The sequence below is a fragment of the Tenebrio molitor genome, chromosome 8, assembly GCF_963966145.1.
Source record: "Tenebrio molitor chromosome 8, icTenMoli1.1, whole genome shotgun sequence".
NCBI lineage: Eukaryota > Metazoa > Arthropoda > Insecta > Coleoptera > Tenebrionidae > Tenebrio > Tenebrio molitor.
This window is the reverse complement of record NC_091053.1, coordinates 5,495,386-5,511,955: the sequence shown is the minus strand read 5'-3', so window position 1 is coordinate 5,511,955 and position 16,570 is coordinate 5,495,386. Positions and strand designations below refer to the sequence as shown.

At 39.7% G+C, this 16,570-nt stretch overlaps 4 protein-coding genes across 5 annotated transcripts; 2 read left to right on the top strand and 2 right to left on the bottom strand.

Moving 5' to 3' along the window:
* Positions 1 to 1,181, bottom strand: LOC138136358 (ribonuclease H2 subunit A). Its single transcript, XM_069055517.1, has 3 exons — positions 973 to 1,181; positions 411 to 923; positions 1 to 361 (listed from the first exon to the last, which is right to left on the bottom strand). The coding sequence occupies exons 1-3, from the start codon at positions 1,142 to 1,144 to the stop codon at positions 96 to 98; spliced, it is 951 nt and encodes a 316-aa protein (XP_068911618.1). The 5' UTR covers positions 1,145 to 1,181; the 3' UTR covers positions 1 to 95.
* An 81-nt stretch (positions 1,182 to 1,262) lies between these two features.
* On the top strand, positions 1,263 to 6,494 carry Rop (Syntaxin-binding protein Rop). 2 transcript variants are annotated; one of them, XM_069055515.1, is made up of 9 exons: positions 1,263 to 1,579; positions 1,900 to 2,058; positions 2,111 to 2,263; positions 3,140 to 3,243; positions 3,808 to 3,956; positions 4,010 to 4,225; positions 4,279 to 4,831; positions 4,887 to 5,077; positions 5,565 to 6,494. In XM_069055515.1, the coding sequence occupies exons 1-9, from the start codon at positions 1,552 to 1,554 to the stop codon at positions 5,779 to 5,781; spliced, it is 1,770 nt and encodes a 589-aa protein (XP_068911616.1). In that variant the 5' UTR covers positions 1,263 to 1,551; the 3' UTR covers positions 5,782 to 6,494. The 2 variants fall into 2 exon arrangements, with proteins under 2 accessions (XP_068911616.1, XP_068911615.1); XM_069055514.1 differs by lacking the exon at positions 3,140 to 3,243 and adding an exon at positions 2,754 to 2,857 and having other exon boundaries at positions 1,267 to 1,579.
* Positions 6,495 to 6,582: 88 nt separating this feature from the next.
* Ass (argininosuccinate synthase) lies at positions 6,583 to 8,438 on the top strand. The gene is made up of 5 exons (XM_069055516.1): positions 6,583 to 6,753; positions 7,189 to 7,434; positions 7,489 to 7,896; positions 7,944 to 8,184; positions 8,239 to 8,438. Exons 1-5 carry the CDS (start codon positions 6,583 to 6,585, stop codon positions 8,400 to 8,402), a joined length of 1,230 nt encoding a protein of 409 aa, XP_068911617.1. The 3' UTR covers positions 8,403 to 8,438.
* A 3,590-nt stretch (positions 8,439 to 12,028) lies between these two features.
* LOC138136669 (uncharacterized) lies at positions 12,029 to 14,715 on the bottom strand. The gene is made up of 2 exons (XM_069055937.1): positions 14,594 to 14,715; positions 12,029 to 14,540 (listed from the first exon to the last, which is right to left on the bottom strand). Exon 2 carries the CDS (start codon positions 14,534 to 14,536, stop codon positions 12,203 to 12,205), a length of 2,334 nt encoding a protein of 777 aa, XP_068912038.1. The 5' UTR covers positions 14,537 to 14,540; positions 14,594 to 14,715; the 3' UTR covers positions 12,029 to 12,202.
* Positions 14,716 to 16,570: the final 1,855 nt, after the last annotated feature.

Genomic DNA, 16,570 nt, shown 5'->3' with positions numbered 1-16,570 from the left:
ATTTTTAAATTGTATTATTGAAATGTAAAAAAAAATTAGTCTTAAGAGTGTCAACACGTAAAAATTAAAGAACGTGCTACATTTTGTACTATGAGTCAAAGTTCAACTTTTCTACTTAAACAACGCCGTTTAAAAAAGTCATGTAACCCTTTGCCACCACTTCCACTCTTTGGGGTTATTTTAAAAAATGAGGTAATCGAGGTGTTTGAGGCTGGAGTGACGTCCTCTTCTGCAGTCTCATAGTCTACGTGGTAGGCCTCCTTGAGAACTTCGGTCGTCGTCGACCAGCTGAACCTTACCAACTGGGGGAACCCAAAGACTGGGTCACAGTTCTCTGCTAGGAATTTCTTCGTAGTAGGATCTGCAAATCTCTTGATAAAATTTGATCTGCAATAATCCTCACCACAAACCTGCAGGATACCCGCTCCCGAAGTCTTTTTGAGTCAACTGGAGCCCCTTTTCAAACTTCCACACTTTCAGTGAGTGGTCCCTCGTTACTTTGGCACAAATACTTGCGGCTGACACAATGGGAAAAGTCGAGTCGGCCTTCTTGGCCACCGTTATTTTATAAGAGGGAAAAATCGACTTCAAGTGGGCTTGGTACTTCTCAGGGGGGCCCACAGTATCCACGTAGACGTGATCGATGTTAACCCCTGCGCTCGCCGCTTTTCGGATCAAGTTTATTGCAGAATCCATTGAGACTTGATTGAGGGAGTATTTTTGTCGACTCAGCATACTGTTGGAGATGGTATTGGGGGCGATTACTTCGACGGCCCAGCCTATTTTATTCGATTTTTCGCACAGTTTCGTGAAGATTTCGTCGCGTTTTTCTTCGGTGAGGGCTTTGGAATCGGCGCATCCCAACTCATCGGGGAGAGTGGCTTCGTTCAGTGGACAGAAAGCGATGCCGTAAACCATGGGGCCTAGTTTAAAACAATGTAAACACGTAGTATTGCGGGATTTTAAACTAACCTAAAACTGGACCGCGGCCGGCTTCGTCGACACCTAGAATGCACGGGTACTCTTTACAAACACTAGGTATGTCTGACACGTACACATTGTTCACTGAGTTGTCTTTTTCGCTTAAAAACGCGTCCAGAGAGGGTAAATCGGTTATTTTTCCGTCAACCCCAACCTCAGCCATCTTGTTTACCTTTTGAAAACAAAACAAACAGGAGTGCCACCTTTTCTCTCGTTTGGTACATTCTGCCGTCGTGATATTGGCAGCTCTGCTTGTAAAACTGGTCGCCTATCTAAAATTCGAAAAAAGATTGTATTTTTTCGGTTTGTAGCGTTTTTTAAATGTAAATTGTCCCTCTCGATTGATATGTATAAAAAATGTGCATAAGTGGGGGTGTTTGTTGAGACTGGGGGTGTAAAAGCCGGTCGGCGCAGAGGCCCTGGTTGACACTCAGTGGGCGTCTTTCTAGTGGGTCGTGGTTTATGAGTCATATTGTGAGTGTCAAGTGCTGTGGTGTTCCGGACAAAATCGCCCCAAATTGCGTTTGTACAGAGTGTTAAAGTAGTGGACTAACCCCATAAATCGCCAAAATGGCTCTGAAAGCCCAAGTAGGAATAAGTAAGTGAATTAAAACCGCATCGCCTCGTTTTTTCAAAAATTCGGTCAAGTTTGACAGCTGACTGATAAGTCAAAGAATTAATAATTTCGGCCTTACGACACCCTCACAGATCCATATAATCGACGATATTCACATTTCTTTGAGCAAAACTCAATTTCGATTATCAATATTTCCCATAAGTTATCGATTAATCGCGTAATACGTGAGTGGGGCGCTAGTGACGTCACAAATGTCAATATTCCCGGTGTGCGTATGCAAACCTACCCCAACGCACACTACAATTTTAACGGCCCCGTTTATGACTCAATTTTATTTATAGAAATCATGAATGAAGTCGTCAAGTTGAAAGCCCTGAAGAAAAACGGTCCGGGACAACAACACGGTCTCGAGTGGCGGGTCCTCGTCGTGGACCAGCTGGCCATGCGGATGGTTTCGGCATGTTGCAAAATGCACGACATCTCAGCCGAAGGAATCACCCGTACGTCGACCCCAACCCCCCTAGCCTGTTTTTACTGTTGCTGTTTTTGCAGTGGTGGAGGACATACACAAGAAGCGCGAACCTTTGGCCACCATGGAGGCAGTCTATCTTATAACCCCCTCCGAGAAGTCGGTACATTCGTTGATGGCGGACTTCGAAGGGCCCAGACCCATGTACAGGGCCGCACACGTCTTTTTCACCGAAGGTAAAACGACCAGGCCACAGTTAAGCCGGGCGCAGGTCAACTAAGCGGCAGTACCAATACTGCATTGTTGGTTGCATACACAACGGTAAATCTGAATTAAAATCGCTCCCTGTAGTACGTTGGATCAATTGCCGCTTAAGTTGACAGACTGGGAGTGCCACAATGTTAGACACAAACGAACACCTGCCAGTGGAACATTGCAATGACAAAATGAAATAATTTTTAGCGTCGACCTAATACTACAGAATCATCATAAATGATTGTCCCATCGCAGTAGGCGTTGAATGTGCCGCAAGTCTCATAACATGAGTAAGACTAGTATCGCCGATAGGTGGCGCTTCTGGCGGTAGTGTAAATCTGTCTACTAATTTGTCTAACGTTGCGAGGCTGGCGGCACATCCAAAATTTGTGTGGGTTTTCAACGCCAACTGCGATGGTACATCATTTATAATGACCCATGATGATTTATTTTTCTGATGATTTCCAACAGCATGTCCAGATACCTTATTTAGCGAGTTGTGCAAGCACCCGGTAGCCAAATACACAAAAACATTAAAAGAGATTAACGTGGCTTTTATTCCATGCGAAGAACAGGTACATATTTCATGTTTGTATTTACAATTGACGCTTTGTGCTTCTAACAATCTCAAAACTGTGAATCGTCTCCGACTAACATTGGATGAATGTTGATCAGTTCATCTATCTAACGTAGATTATTGAAGGTGTCGCTGACGGCACGTTTACCGAAGGAATCTTTTCTCTTCGAAAAGTTAACGCCAGGTGCAGTGGGACGAAAAGAAAAGATTCCGCGTCCGACGTGTCCGACATGTTTGAAAGTTTGTGTTGTTATTAAAATTGTCTTCTGCTCTGCAACAGTATGCCCGGAAGAACTGTTCAATGAGTTGTGTAAATCTTGCGCAGCTAAGAAAATTAAAACTCTAAAAGAGATCAACATTGCCTTCTTACCCTATGAGTCACAGGTGTGTTTCGTTAGCATGCTAGCCGTTAACGTTATCAAGTCTGGATTTTAGACACTGGATAAAAAAATCTTCAGTTAAGCGAATAATGTTTTTTGTATTATTTTTTACGCCATGTAATGAGAGGTTTTATTGTCATTTTTTTTGACATCCATTTCGTCTAAAATCTGTACTCAAAAACTTACTGATCTTATTCAATATTTATTTGTTGTTTTTCTTTTTTTAAATGTATCTAATTGCTTGGTGTTTTCTTTGGGTGTGCTTTTGTTTAGTGTGTTCTAGGTGGTGAGGCTTTTTACCATTGGATTAAATTTTTATGAAGCAAACCCACTATTAAATAACTAGCGTGCGATTGGTACAGGATGTTTGAAAAAATAAATAGATTTTAGATATATGTATAGATAGAATTAATTCTATTAGTCTTGATAGATTTTGATCCAATTAATCCAGATAAATTTTTTAAACATTTTGTAGTCTTACAATTCTAATCCCTGCATGCTTATCGTACATTTTGAATTTTAAGCGCACGCTTGAGCCTTGTCAAGACTAAAAATTGCCGACTTTTAGGTATTTTCTCTGGACTCCCCCGACACGTTTCAGTGTAGTTACGATCCGAGCTTCGCGGCCGCTCGGAACGCAAACATGGAAAGAATGGCCGAACAGATCGCCACGTTGTGCGCGACCCTCGGGGAATACCCCTCAGTCAGATACCGAAGGTATGCGACAAAATTTCGCGTAAAGACGAGAGATTCGATTTGTGTTTTTAAAGCGACTGGGACCGCAATGTGGAACTGGCGCAGTTGATCCAACAAAAACTGGACGCTTACAAAGCGGACGAGCCCACGATGGGGGAAGGACCGGAGAAGGCGCGTTCGCAGTTGTTAATTCTGGACCGCGGTTTCGACTGCGTGTCCCCCCTGCTCCACGAGCTGACGTTCCAGGCGATGGGTTACGACCTGCTGCCGATCGAGAACGACGTCTACAAGTGAGTCGCGAGGGAAGTCGAGTCGCGATTGTTTTCACGTGGAAATTTTGTAGGTACGAGGCGTCAGCGGGTGTGGTGAAGGAGGTCCTCCTCGACGAGAACGACGAGTTGTGGGTGGAACTGCGCCACCAGCACATCGCGGTGGTCTCGCAGAGCGTCACCAAGAACTTGAAGAAATTCACGGACTCGAAGAGGATGACCCAGAGCGACAAACAGTCAATGAAGGATCTGTCCCAGATGATCAAGAAGATGCCGCAGTACCAGAAAGAGCTGTCCAAGTACGCCACACACCTGCACCTGGCCGAGGACTGCATGAAAGCCTACCAAGGATACGTCGACAAGCTGTGCAAAGTGGAGCAGGATCTGGCGATGGGGACCGACGCCGAGGGCGAGAAGATCAAAGATCACATGCGGAACATCGTCCCGATTCTCCTCGACCCGAAGATAACCAACGAGTACGACAAAATGCGCATCATAGCGCTCTACGCGATGACCAAGAACGGAATCACGGAGGAGAACCTGTCGAAGTTGGCGACGCACGCGCAGATCAAAGACAAACAGACCATCGCCAATCTGCAGCTGCTGGGTGTGAACGTCATCAGTGACGTAAGTGTCTGGTTGGAGTTTTGCGAACAAAAAATAATGGAGTTTGATCGGACAGGGAGGCAACAGGAAGAAACCGTACAGCGTGCCGCGCAAAGAGCGGATCACCGAACAGACCTACCAGATGTCGCGGTGGACGCCCGTCATCAAGGACATCATGGAGGACTGCATCGAGGACAAGCTGGACCAGAAGCATTTCCCGTTCTTGGCGGGCAGGGCTCAGACTAGCGCCTACCACGCCCCCACGAGGTCAGTAAAGGGTGTTACGTCTTTGTTTAGCTTCTCTAAACATTTTCCGACACCTCCAAGTTAGAAAAAAGTCGGTAAGAACGTTCCGAATCGAAATTTTGTAATTAAAATGGGGGAGTAATTACCTAACCGCACTACCAGGTCTATTATTTATTTATAATGCGTAAACTAGTGTCACTACCGCGTTTTTGGAAAGGGGCGACAATGAATTCTTTTGGAAGACAAACACTAACACTGTTTCGTAAGAAAAATTAAAACTTTGGAAAATATGGTCGAAAAACCGACTTGTTTGCTGTCGTCACCTTGGAAACCAAAAAATCGAGGGTACGTGATGTAACCTGATTGGTCCGTGACAAAACTCCGGGATGCAAAACTCGGGGTGTTCTGGCTAGCGCTTTATCGGATTTTATTTTTACACTAGGGCTGCCAACTGTGATGGTAATGCTGATGTGCAAATTTCCCGAAGTAATTAATATTGTTGTCGCAGCGCTCGGTACGGTCACTGGCACAAGGACAAGACCCAGCAAACGGTGAAGAACGTCCCCAGATTGTTAGTTTTCATCGTCGGAGGTATGAGCTTCTCGGAGATACGGTGCGCGTACGAAGTGACGAACGCCGTCAAGAACTGGGAGGTGATAATCGGATCCTCCCACATACTGACACCCGAGGGCTTCCTCAGCGACTTGGCCACCCTGACCGGCTAGAATTCAGCCAAGAAGGTCACTTTCAACATACCAGATATCTGATACAGCTTCTGTCTCGTGGTGTTCAATGTTTTTCCGTTCGTTTCTCCAAATCGTTGTTAGCAATAGCCGTAGAGGTTCGGTTCTGTCGTGCTTGTTACGTTTATTACGTGATCGGTCGAGATGTATTATTATTGCACCGTTGTAGATTTTTCAAGTGTTACAAAAGAGATGAGAGGTTTAAGTCGATTCGGATCGGTGCATGTTGATCTCACAATCAATCTAAATATGTATGTGTTAAGATGCTTTAGTGGAACCGTTACCGGTCGTAGAAACTGCGACTTTGTGATTCGTAATTGTAAGGATGAAAAATCGTTCTCTCGATGTGCTAGGGTGTGACTAGCTGAATTAGTTGATTCCACAAATCTACCGAAACAAGGCTGTACTATAGTTATTTATACTGACTTCGACGTCAGCTGTTAACGGCTTAAGTCATTTATAATTTCTCGCTTCCAGAAATGAAAGTGTACTATCTAGAGTTATAAATATGAAGCAATACGTTATTTTAACCAGGTTAAAAGTAGAGTAGTACTAGCATTGTTAAAAATTATTAAAATTAGTGACAATATTATTGTGTTTTCTTGTACCTAACTATAGGTTATGTCGAGCCAATTTCTTGTAATAATACCTACACTAAAGTCTAATGTCAATTTAAATAAATATTAGCAATTTGAGCGTGATTATCATTATCGAACTTTTTTTCGGCGATGACCTCTCACAGGGTCATCAGATTTATCCAACAATCGAACAGTCTTTCGTAAGATGAGCCAAAGAAAAGTAATTCTCGCATATTCGGGTGGCTTGGACACCAGTTGCATCTTAAAATGGTTGTTGGAAGAAAACTATGAAGTAATCTGTTACATGGCCAACATAGGCCAAGACGAAGACTTCGAGGAGGCTAGGCGGAAAGCGACGAAAATTGGAGCGTCGAAGGTAATTATGACACAGTTGTGAGGAACTGACGTACAGTCGTGGATTGATTCGTACTACCGAATCAAGGCTATTTTTTTACGCCCTGTGAGGGGCTGCTCTCTACGAAGGTATCTGTTCAAATTTTGTGGGTTAATTTTTTAACGCAAACGCAAATCCAGTTATGCGCTATGACAGCGTCGATGACCTTGAACAGCTCGACGCACGATGCAACCAACCAAAATTGTGAAATGCACTATTTGCCACTTTCAGTTCATCATACCAACTTGACAACACTTTGACAGCTTTGTTTAAAAAAAAAACATAGAAGACTTTACAAGTCTGATGACATGTTGAGGGAGGTTTGTCGTTGTGGCGCTGTCCTTTTAATTCTTCTCCAAATCTCTCCCCTCGACTTGGTTTTATTTTTTGGCTCACGGCAAAACTAAACCTGTCTAGGTTATCATCGAGGACATTCGCAAGTCCTTCGTGGAGGAGTACGTGTGGCCGGCCATCCAGGCGGGACTGATCTACGAATCCAGATACCTCCTGGGCACATCCTTGGCTCGTCCTTGCATCTCCGTGGGGCTCGTCGAAGCGGCGAGAGCGAACAACGCCAGATACATCTCTCACGGCGCCACCGGAAAAGGAAACGACCAAGTGCGCTTCGAACTGTCCTGCTACTCGCTTTGGCCGGAAGTGAAAGTAAATTTTCTTGTTAGAGGGGAGTAAAGCGATTTGATTGTTTCTTGGGTGCAGATCATCGCCCCTTGGAGGGTAAAGGAGTTCACCGAGCGGTTTCAAGGTCGGCAAGACCTGCTCGAGTACGCCGCCACTAACAATATTCCAGTTTCGGCCACCCCCAAAGCTCCGTGGAGCATGGATGCCAACTTGATGCACATCAGTTACGAATCCGGGATTTTGGAGAATCCGAACAACGAGGCCCCGCATGATTTGTTCTTGATGACGGTGGACCCGAAGAAGGCTCCCAACGAGCCCTTCAAGCTGTCGATTGAGTTCGCGAGAGGTCTCCCAATCAAGGTCATAACACAAGACGCGGAGGTATACGACAGTCCGCTGGAAATCTTCACTTTTCTTAATAAAATCGGAGGGAAATATGGTGTCGGGAGGATCGATATTGTTGAAAATAGGTTTATAGGATTGAAGGTTTGTGCAAAGGTAGGCTTGGTCGAAATATGTTTGAGGTGTTTTAGTCACGTGGGGTGTACGAGACGCCGGGAGGGTACATCTTGCACGTTGCCCATACGGACTTGGAGGTGTTCTGCCTAGACAAGGAGGTCTACAGGGTGAAACAAAGTCTTCGCGATCGTCTGTCAGATTATGTCTACAACGGATTCTGGTTTTCGCCTGAAGGAAGGTATGTCAGTCGGTGTGTGGCATTAGCCGAGGAAAATGTCACAGGGAAAGTGAACATGGAGATCTACAAGGGCAACGGTACACTAACAACATTCATTTGATTTATTCTTTACCAAGAAGAATACGTTTTAGTGACGGTTTTGGGACGGTGGTCACCGGTTTCTTTGTACAATGAAGATCTGGTCTCCATGGACAAACATTCCGACTTTACTCCAAGCGACGCCACAGGTTTCATCAACATCCAAGCTATTCGTCTAAAGGAGTACAACCGTTTCCGGAAGCAGCAAAATATGTGAATGTATACGGGGGAAACAATAAAGTTGTTCAGTAAATGAATTGCGTTTTGTTCTTGAGATAAGTGTAGTGGCGAGCTTTGAATTTTAGTCGTCACACAATGGACTGAGCTGTCGAATATCGTATTGACTCCATCTTCTCTTTCAACATAAATAACAGTGTTTTTTAGGAGAAATAAAGTGTTGCAGGTTTTTCAATAATAGTAGTTTTTCTTCAAACGTCCTTAAAATATGACATTGATAATGCTAAAGTGTCACTTCATTGTCATGGCATCTAACGAGCTGACCAGCGTCCGTGAAGTTATTATCTCCGCTGAGGAGCATCCGTGAAGTTATTATCTCCGCTGAGGGCGTCCGTGAAGTTATTATCTCCGCTGATGAGCGGCTCTAAAGTAAACTAGCTAAATCATTTGAAATTCCTACCTGGTCTCTTAACATGTCTTAAATAATTTGTTATGACGGTTTGAAGAAAAAATAGTATATATTATTCGGAGCAAAAATGGTTTTATGTGCTTTGGCTGCAGCACATAAAACTTCATTTTTGCTCCTCATAACATAATATAAAGTCCATTCACGTTGGATTTTCCCTGCCAAATTGTCGTCATGTTGCAAGCCTGCGCCTCCTTTCCTAGTAATTTTTACATTATCGTGTTTTATTCGTGACAGAGCGATTTGACGTCTTTAATTTTGAATGTTAGTTTGACGTGTGAAATAAAGTCACAGATTTTTTAATAAAATTCTATTCCTGGGTGATTTTACCATGGCGAAAAGACAAAAGGTTAATTTTAAAATTGCGTTAACTTTCCACAACTGACGTAATGTGACGAAACCCGCAAGCTAATACGGATTCAAGAAAAAATAGCTTCAGTTCGAAAATTAATTAGTTAGAATCCTTTAATATTTAATGTATTGTATGTATTAACATGATTATAATCTATTTACGTCCTTTATTGAGCAGTTTTAAGAATACAACGTTTTAAAGGTAATATGTACACCAAAAAAACTTAAATTAGAAAAAAATCATTAAGAATCAAAATACACCTTTCTTTTGTGGTATGCAATTGTAACAATACATTCTTGAAACGTTACAACCACAATCAAAACGTAGAAGTGTCTCTGAATAACTGAAATTTTATTGCCAAATTTGTTCCATCATTTAGATGCATTCCTTACTTCCATCGCTTCCAATGAAAGAAACTTCACACAATTTCCTATTGGGTTCATTTTCTATAACTTATTCTTGCTCCTCATCACTCATCATGTTAGTCGCAGAAGGTTAAGTAGGTAAATGTAGTCATTAAGGGTTTTTTCACTTAAACAACAACGCAAGCAGAAAAATACAACACCAGTAGGTAGGAGTTAGGTATTTTTTTTATACCTATTGTATGTTCCTAATCCTATCATACCGATTAACAACTGACACTATTTTTAGTGCAAATGATAACAAAATGGATGTATTATTTGAATATTTGAAAAATGACTGTTTCTTTGCTGACAGCGAATAACATAACCTCTACAGTCTACGAATGACTTGGTTACTTTATCAGCCCGTATTGGTGACATACACAGCAAAAGCATTTTTGAACTAAAAATCACACCGCCACAATATTGAATTATTTGACCTTGACTAGGAAAATCCAACGCGAATGGACTTTACTATTATTTAACGAGTTCGTGTGTAAATTGGGCTTTTTTGGTATGAGTGGGCCAATTTAAAACGCGAGTGAAACGAGCGTTTTAAAGGCCCACGAGTGCCAAAAAAAGGCCCAATTTACACAAGAACGAGTTGAATACAACGTTTTTTGTTCGCTTAAAATCTTTAAAATTAGCTTCTAGCTTGACGTTTCGTTTTGACAAGTTGTGACATTTATCAAAATCCGCTCACACAGGAGAAATTTCTCAAATTCTGACAGTGTCGAACAAAAATATCTTAAATTTAGTTAACAACATACACAACACAGATTGTATAGGTACCGGATTGTTGAGATACCTAAACAGGATACAGATATTTGTGGAGTCTCTTCCACCCTTCCTCTCAAATCCTTCACAATTTCATCAAATATTGAAGGCCATCCTGATCAGTGCCATCGCAAGGCGTGTGCAAAGTGTGCGACCTCACACGGCCCCGTCCTTTTGAGGTCCCCGCACTAATAATTCCGGCAGAATTGAAACAAATGATGTTTGTGTTATGAGCGCCTAGTGGCGGTTTTCTTTTATTATATACTTTTATTTATAATGAGAAATCGCCGACATCTGTGAACAAAAGGACGATGTCATTTTTCCAAAAATATAATTGAATGTAAAATACTTGCAAGTTTCTGGAAAAATAACTAGCGGTAGAGGTTCGCAATAACTTTCATTTTGTCTTATTCGATTGTTATTAGTGAACTGTGATTGTATTCTGCAGCCAAAGGTAAGAATTTATTTAATTTACTTTTTCCACTACTAGTCATAGAAGGCGTCATTATTGAGTCTCGAACTGAACCCAGAGGTAGGATTTCTCCTACTGGTTAATAATTTTTTTCTATTATTGATTCAAAAAATTGAAATTCACGCATAGTTATCGGTGCCTGAAGTGGGTCATTTTCTAACGTGTATTTCTTTTTGCATTGTTAGTAAGATCGAAACCATAGAAACCATACAAAACAGTGTGTGAAATGCGATTTCACGCACACGACTATTTCTGTGTTTCACTTCACGCACTGTATTTTATTAGTTACCTAGCAACATGGTCACTGCATTAAAACTTCAGAGTTCCTTCAAAAATTTGAATTATTAATTTCAATTTTTTGAATCAATTATAGAAAAAATATTGTTTATATTTCGTGCGTGAAGATGTTTTTGTGCATTTAAAAGGCTTATACTGCCTCGACCTTCGTCTCGGCGTAAAAGACCTTTTCATGCACAAAAAACACTCTCTTCACGCACTTAATATAAAAATAACTATTTCAGGTGTTTACTCACTAGAATAAAACCCAAAAAAACACCCAATAAACCAAAAAAAAAACACCCAATAAACCCCACGGAGCTTATAAACCTTGGGTTCTATTCGACCACTCAAAATTTCTGGGTTGATTTTACGTCACGAATTACTTTTCCCCCCGCCCCTCAATTTTCAACGAGGCAACCTACTATACAAATTAGTCAGTTCTACCAACCTTGGATATTTCAAGAAACAGGATTATTGGACCAATTTTTTTTATGGTACAATTACCATACAAATATTTTTCCCAAAGAAGTTAACGATACCAATTTTTTCAGGAACCTTGACGGCTGTAAGGTATCGGGAAATCATACAGCAATGTCTTGAACAGCAACAGCTTCATGATGATGAAATTGTGAACGAGTATTTCCAACAAAACGGTGCCCCTGCACACACCACATACGAGAACTTGAATATGCTACAAGGATTTTGAGATCGACAAGTAATCAGCCGAAATACAACTTACCCTTCAAGATCCTTCTTTATGTTACGCGCCATGTGAAAAGTAATTTTCAAAGCCTGTCAACGAAAATCTCAGTGGAAATACTATACCACGAAATTTTAATGACCTTGTCGGGAAAAAATTATTGCTCATAGTCATGATTGGGTTTAACTGATAATAATTTTATTGGAATAAGAATAAACATTATAACTAACATATTTATTTTGGCAATTCTACACCCACAGATAATAACTGATACCTACTCGTAAAACATTTCCCTCAACCAGTTTTAATATTATAAATTATATCTAATTTTTTTTTTTAAACACACATAATGAAATAAGATAAGTAAACATATCGATTAATGCAACAGAATGATTAGTTACTTGTGGATGGGATATCTTTGTGTCCCTTCGCCAACGTATTGATTTTATCTTCTTTGATGTATCTCTTTGGATCGCCTGGCCCAACCACAACCTCCACATTTCTCTCTCTAAAAACTTTATCTTCATTCGTAAACGTTTTTATTCTTTCCGTTATAATCGGTCTATCCTCAAATATGCATTTCTTGATATCTTCTTCCGTTATTCTTTGTCTTTCCTGTGCTGTTAGCGGTGGGACAATAATCTTACAAGTCCCGTCATCAAAACGAATGAAGTAATTAGAGTATCGAGTACTATAATACTTGCAAATTCTTTTTCCGCCACTATCATCCCTCATTTTTCCCAATACTTCCTCTGGTTTTCTCTTGCTTAAATCACCTTCTGGCACGAATTCAGCCAAGAGTCTTGGATCTGATCCCAAATCTTTGTTAAAATCCTCGGTCTCAATCTCGTAAATAAAATTGTCCGTGTTCAATCGCAGAAGCTTGAGGCGCTTTCCGTATTTCTTTACCATGAGATCATAATGGAATTGATACATCCTCATTTTCGACAGTTCAAGAACGCTGAACATCGCAAATATGGAACGTGGGGACCTTATTTCCTCCGGTTTGAATTCGAATAAGACTACATCTCCATGAACTCCATGAATTATACGATCAACATAATTTGAATTGAGGTTTCGCAAATCTTCAGCTCTAGTGGCTACTGTAGTGTAGTGCCGTTTATCGAATCGTTCATTCAGTTTGCCATAAACTTTGACTATTAAATTTTTGTAAAAGTTTCGTTCAAGTGAGCCTTCCCTAGCTGTATTTCTAAGTCTGGTGTTATAATACACATAATCCTTCAACCACGGTTTTTTAGTAAACTGGAGGACACGATGTATTTTTTTAAGTTTCAATCCGTGATTCATACATTGTTTTAAGTTTTGATCTAGAATAACGTACTTTTTCTTGTTATGTAAATTTAGTTGTAATCTTGGTTCATCTGGTTGTGTTGAGTGTACGCAGCAAAAGGGCATATCGCTGTGTTCCTCGTGAAGTTCTTCCGGATAGTCCAAGTCTACTTCAAAGATGTAACCAGTTTTGTCATTTTCATTTAAATTTATTATATGGTAGTGGTCTGCAAATTGTTTTTCATCCACCCAACGGAAATTATCCCATGGAAGATTTTGAGACATCGCCCATCCATACGCATTGTTGAGATCCAAAGATACGATAAATGTTTGTTGGTCTTGATCGTTATAGTTCTCAACATATACATTGTTTGCTTCTGCTACTCTTTTCGGACCATCACGTATGCCCCCTCTAATAGATTCAGCAATAAACTCTATCTTCTCTTCGTCTTCCAAGATGGGAATTGGGTCTTCACCGTTTTCGCTTCTAAATTTCAACATATCATTCCAAGCAAATTGTGCTAGACTGGAATAATTAGCCAAGTCCAATCCGGAGGGGTCACACAGTTTTCTTATTTTCTGAAATATCTCGACCATATACGAGACATTTGTATTTGAGTCATAAGCCCAGTAGAACGCATTGAAATCTAAACATTTCAATTTTGTGTGTACAGTTTTCTTAATCAACGAAATGACTTTTGTGTTAACACTTCCTTTAATAGTTACTTCGTCTTCGCGCTTTATTCCTCGAATAAGAAAACAATAAGTATATTTTGTAAAATCTGCAATAATAACTGGCACAAAATTTTGTTTTTCTTGGTTGAATTTTTCCATCACTTTCGTTTCCAGAATCTCCCAAAATTCCCGAAAGACGTTTTCGCTTTCAAATCGGTGATCAGAATAGCTTTTTTCATTGTATTTCAACAGACAACATTGAAAACCTACTGGCACATATTCTCTTGGGAGTTGCGCGTCTTGCGATGTTGCTTCTTTTTCTTGAAACTTTACGAAAACCACAAGTGGAACTTTTTCTTTTCTATTTGAGATCTCCAGAAATGTCTTTATTGAATCAACGTAGACTGATAAATGAACAATTTCCTGCAGTTCTGTGTTTTCATTAGTTGGCATTTGGTCTTTAATCTCTTTGAACATTTCGTCAACTTCTCCTTCATTATTGAACCTCTTAAAATTTGTTGAAATTTGTTTTTCACTTTTTTGTATTTTCAGTCCGTGGGAGCGTTTCTCCATAAAAATACACTTTAAGGACAATTTGACTTTGATCCCGTTGTGGCTTTGCTGTTCTTGGTTAAGAAGTTCAATTAAGCGTTGTTTGACATGTCTTAAATAGAAATCCACATCTTGATAGGGATTTTCAAAAGTTAATTCAAAATTCTGAATCTTGTCGCCAATAAAAGATTTCACCAGATTAATGTTCATATTTCTACAAAATCGATTTTGTTTCTCATAATGTTATTTATAAAATATGTTACTTACAAAAGATCAATCAAGTCGCACCTTATCAACTGCAGTAAATTTTCGCTTCAAAATCAATTTATATACATATCTATTACGAAAAATTTTTATAAATAGTTGATTTCATAAACCGATAAGTAAGTAAATGAACTGAAGGAGAGAAACATGTGGTTCACATGATTCTTGATTATAATCTCCTCTAATCAGGAGAGGTCGCCAGACTTGCGACGGCTCTTTGAACAAAAAAAATCAGGATGGTAGCCCCGACTGCCCATATCACCACCCTGAAAGGGAACGCCGGAACGCTCGTAAATTTACGAGAAAAAAAATAATGGGCCAGTTGGCTAAAGCCGTTAAAAATGAAATTTCGAAAACGTAATTTAATGTACAAAATTTAATTGAAAAACAAAAAAATTATAAAGAAGGTTACAGAAATACGTTTTGTTTATTTCAGTAATAACAAAAAAAACCTCCGCCAAAAAGATTCGAACCCGGAGCGTCGAGCGTTCAGTCTGGCCCACCGACGCGAGAAACGCGTCAAAATTTGCCATTTTTTTTTCTGACTTTGCTGTTCATGTTTAAGAAGTTCAATCAAACTTTGTTTCGCAAGTCTTAAATATACAACAACACGTTACATGCAACAAAAGATAAATCAAGTGGCACTTTATTGATTGCAATACATTTTCTGTTCTAAATCAGTTTAAATAACATTGATTGATTGATTGATTTTATAAGCTGATAATTACTTTAGGGGAAACACACAACAGATAGTCCAAAATCGAGGTTCCAAAAAAATCACTGAAGTAGAGAAATTGTAAACATTTCTCCGAAAAGAGATAAGATGTCTTTTCGAGTGCGTAACACGTGGTTCACATGATTCTTGATTATAATCTCCCCTAAGATTTATTTCAAGGTATTTATACGACTAAAATGAGTTGCTCTTCGAAATGACAAGAGAGTTTACTTCAAGCACAGAGTGTCTATAAATGGTTGTGGGATCCTAGTAGGAGTTGACAGTTTGCCGACTGTTTCACCAGAAATCCAATAATGTTAGTGTGATCTACGATGTGCAACCCCTAGAACAAATTGGTTTTACTGGTTGCCTAGCATAAAAAAGTTGGTGTATCATTGAGGTCTCAACGCTCTTAACAAATTGCGTATTTATTGTACACTTAAGAAGAAGATAAATAACATCAGTGACTCAGTTAAAAAAGTAATAATGAAAATTAAAGACATGGGCTCGAATTTATTTAATACTTAACATCTTCTTCAGATTCTGGAAGCTTTCCAGTTGATCTTTCTTCACACATTATGCACGAGGTAGTTTTGAAAACAACTTTTTTGCGAACTTAACAAACACAAAACATTTTCATTACCTCTTTGAAATACGATAAACAATGAAAAACGTAAAGTGACAAGTGTTAAATGTCGAATATAAAATTTACAAATTCAGAAGGGCAAACCTACACTCATACCAGAAATTACAGCTAACTCCGGTGTAAGAAACATTCAAAATAATTAGTCTAAAATTTTTGTTACAGACCTGTATTCTTGAATTATGAACTTAAAAAAGTCTCTTCTTTGAGTGTTTCTTATTTACGTTTTTAAGTTTATATGTATTGGGTGATTCAAAATGATTGTGGCCAAGTATGGCAACTATGTACGAAAATGTATGTGGTAACTGTGTGAATGGGGTAAAGTTAATACAGCGTGATCAACAATGACTGAGTTTGTTGGCAATGAAACAATTGGAAAATATTGGTGTTTTTCTGTTTCGTAATTGGCACTGACCGGATGTTTTAACTTGACATAACATTAAAGAAAAATTAGGTTATGTCGGGTATGTTTATGCTATTACAAAAATGACCCTTTGATGGTAAACGTCAAATTCGCCTGTCAACTCTGTCAAAGCTGACAACCGGAAATGCGTTTAGATTACAGTGGTACCAAAATCATTCAAATCTTCATTGTTACCAACAGACTTAGTCATTCTTGGTC

Bases quoted from the DNA above. Each gene is read 5' to 3' on its own strand.
- LOC138136669 (XM_069055937.1), bottom strand. From the start codon at position 14,536: ATGAACATTAATCTGGTGAAATCTTTTATTGGCGACAAGATTCAGAAT.
- LOC138136358 (XM_069055517.1), bottom strand. From the start codon at position 1,144: ATGGCTGAGGTTGGGGTTGACGGAAAAATAACCGATTTACCCTCTCTG. The intron at 924-972 runs GTTAGTTTAAAA...GTTTTAAACTAG, and splicing joins CGGCCGCGGTCCAGTTTTAG to GCCCCATGGTTTACGGCATC. The intron at 362-410 runs GTTTGTGGTGAG...AGAGATTTGCAG, and splicing joins CGGGAGCGGGTATCCTGCAG to ATCCTACTACGAAGAAATTC.
- Ass (XM_069055516.1), top strand. From the start codon at position 6,583: ATGAGCCAAAGAAAAGTAATTCTCGCATATTCGGGTGGCTTGGACACC. The intron at 6,754-7,188 runs GTAATTATGACA...AAACCTGTCTAG, and splicing joins CGAAAATTGGAGCGTCGAAG to GTTATCATCGAGGACATTCG. The intron at 7,897-7,943 runs GTTTGTGCAAAG...GAGGTGTTTTAG, and splicing joins ATAGGTTTATAGGATTGAAG to TCACGTGGGGTGTACGAGAC.
- Rop (XM_069055515.1), top strand. From the start codon at position 1,552: ATGGCTCTGAAAGCCCAAGTAGGAATAA. The intron at 1,580-1,899 runs GTAAGTGAATTA...TTTTATTTATAG, and splicing joins GAAAGCCCAAGTAGGAATAA to AAATCATGAATGAAGTCGTC. The intron at 2,059-2,110 runs GTACGTCGACCC...CTGTTTTTGCAG, and splicing joins CTCAGCCGAAGGAATCACCC to TGGTGGAGGACATACACAAG.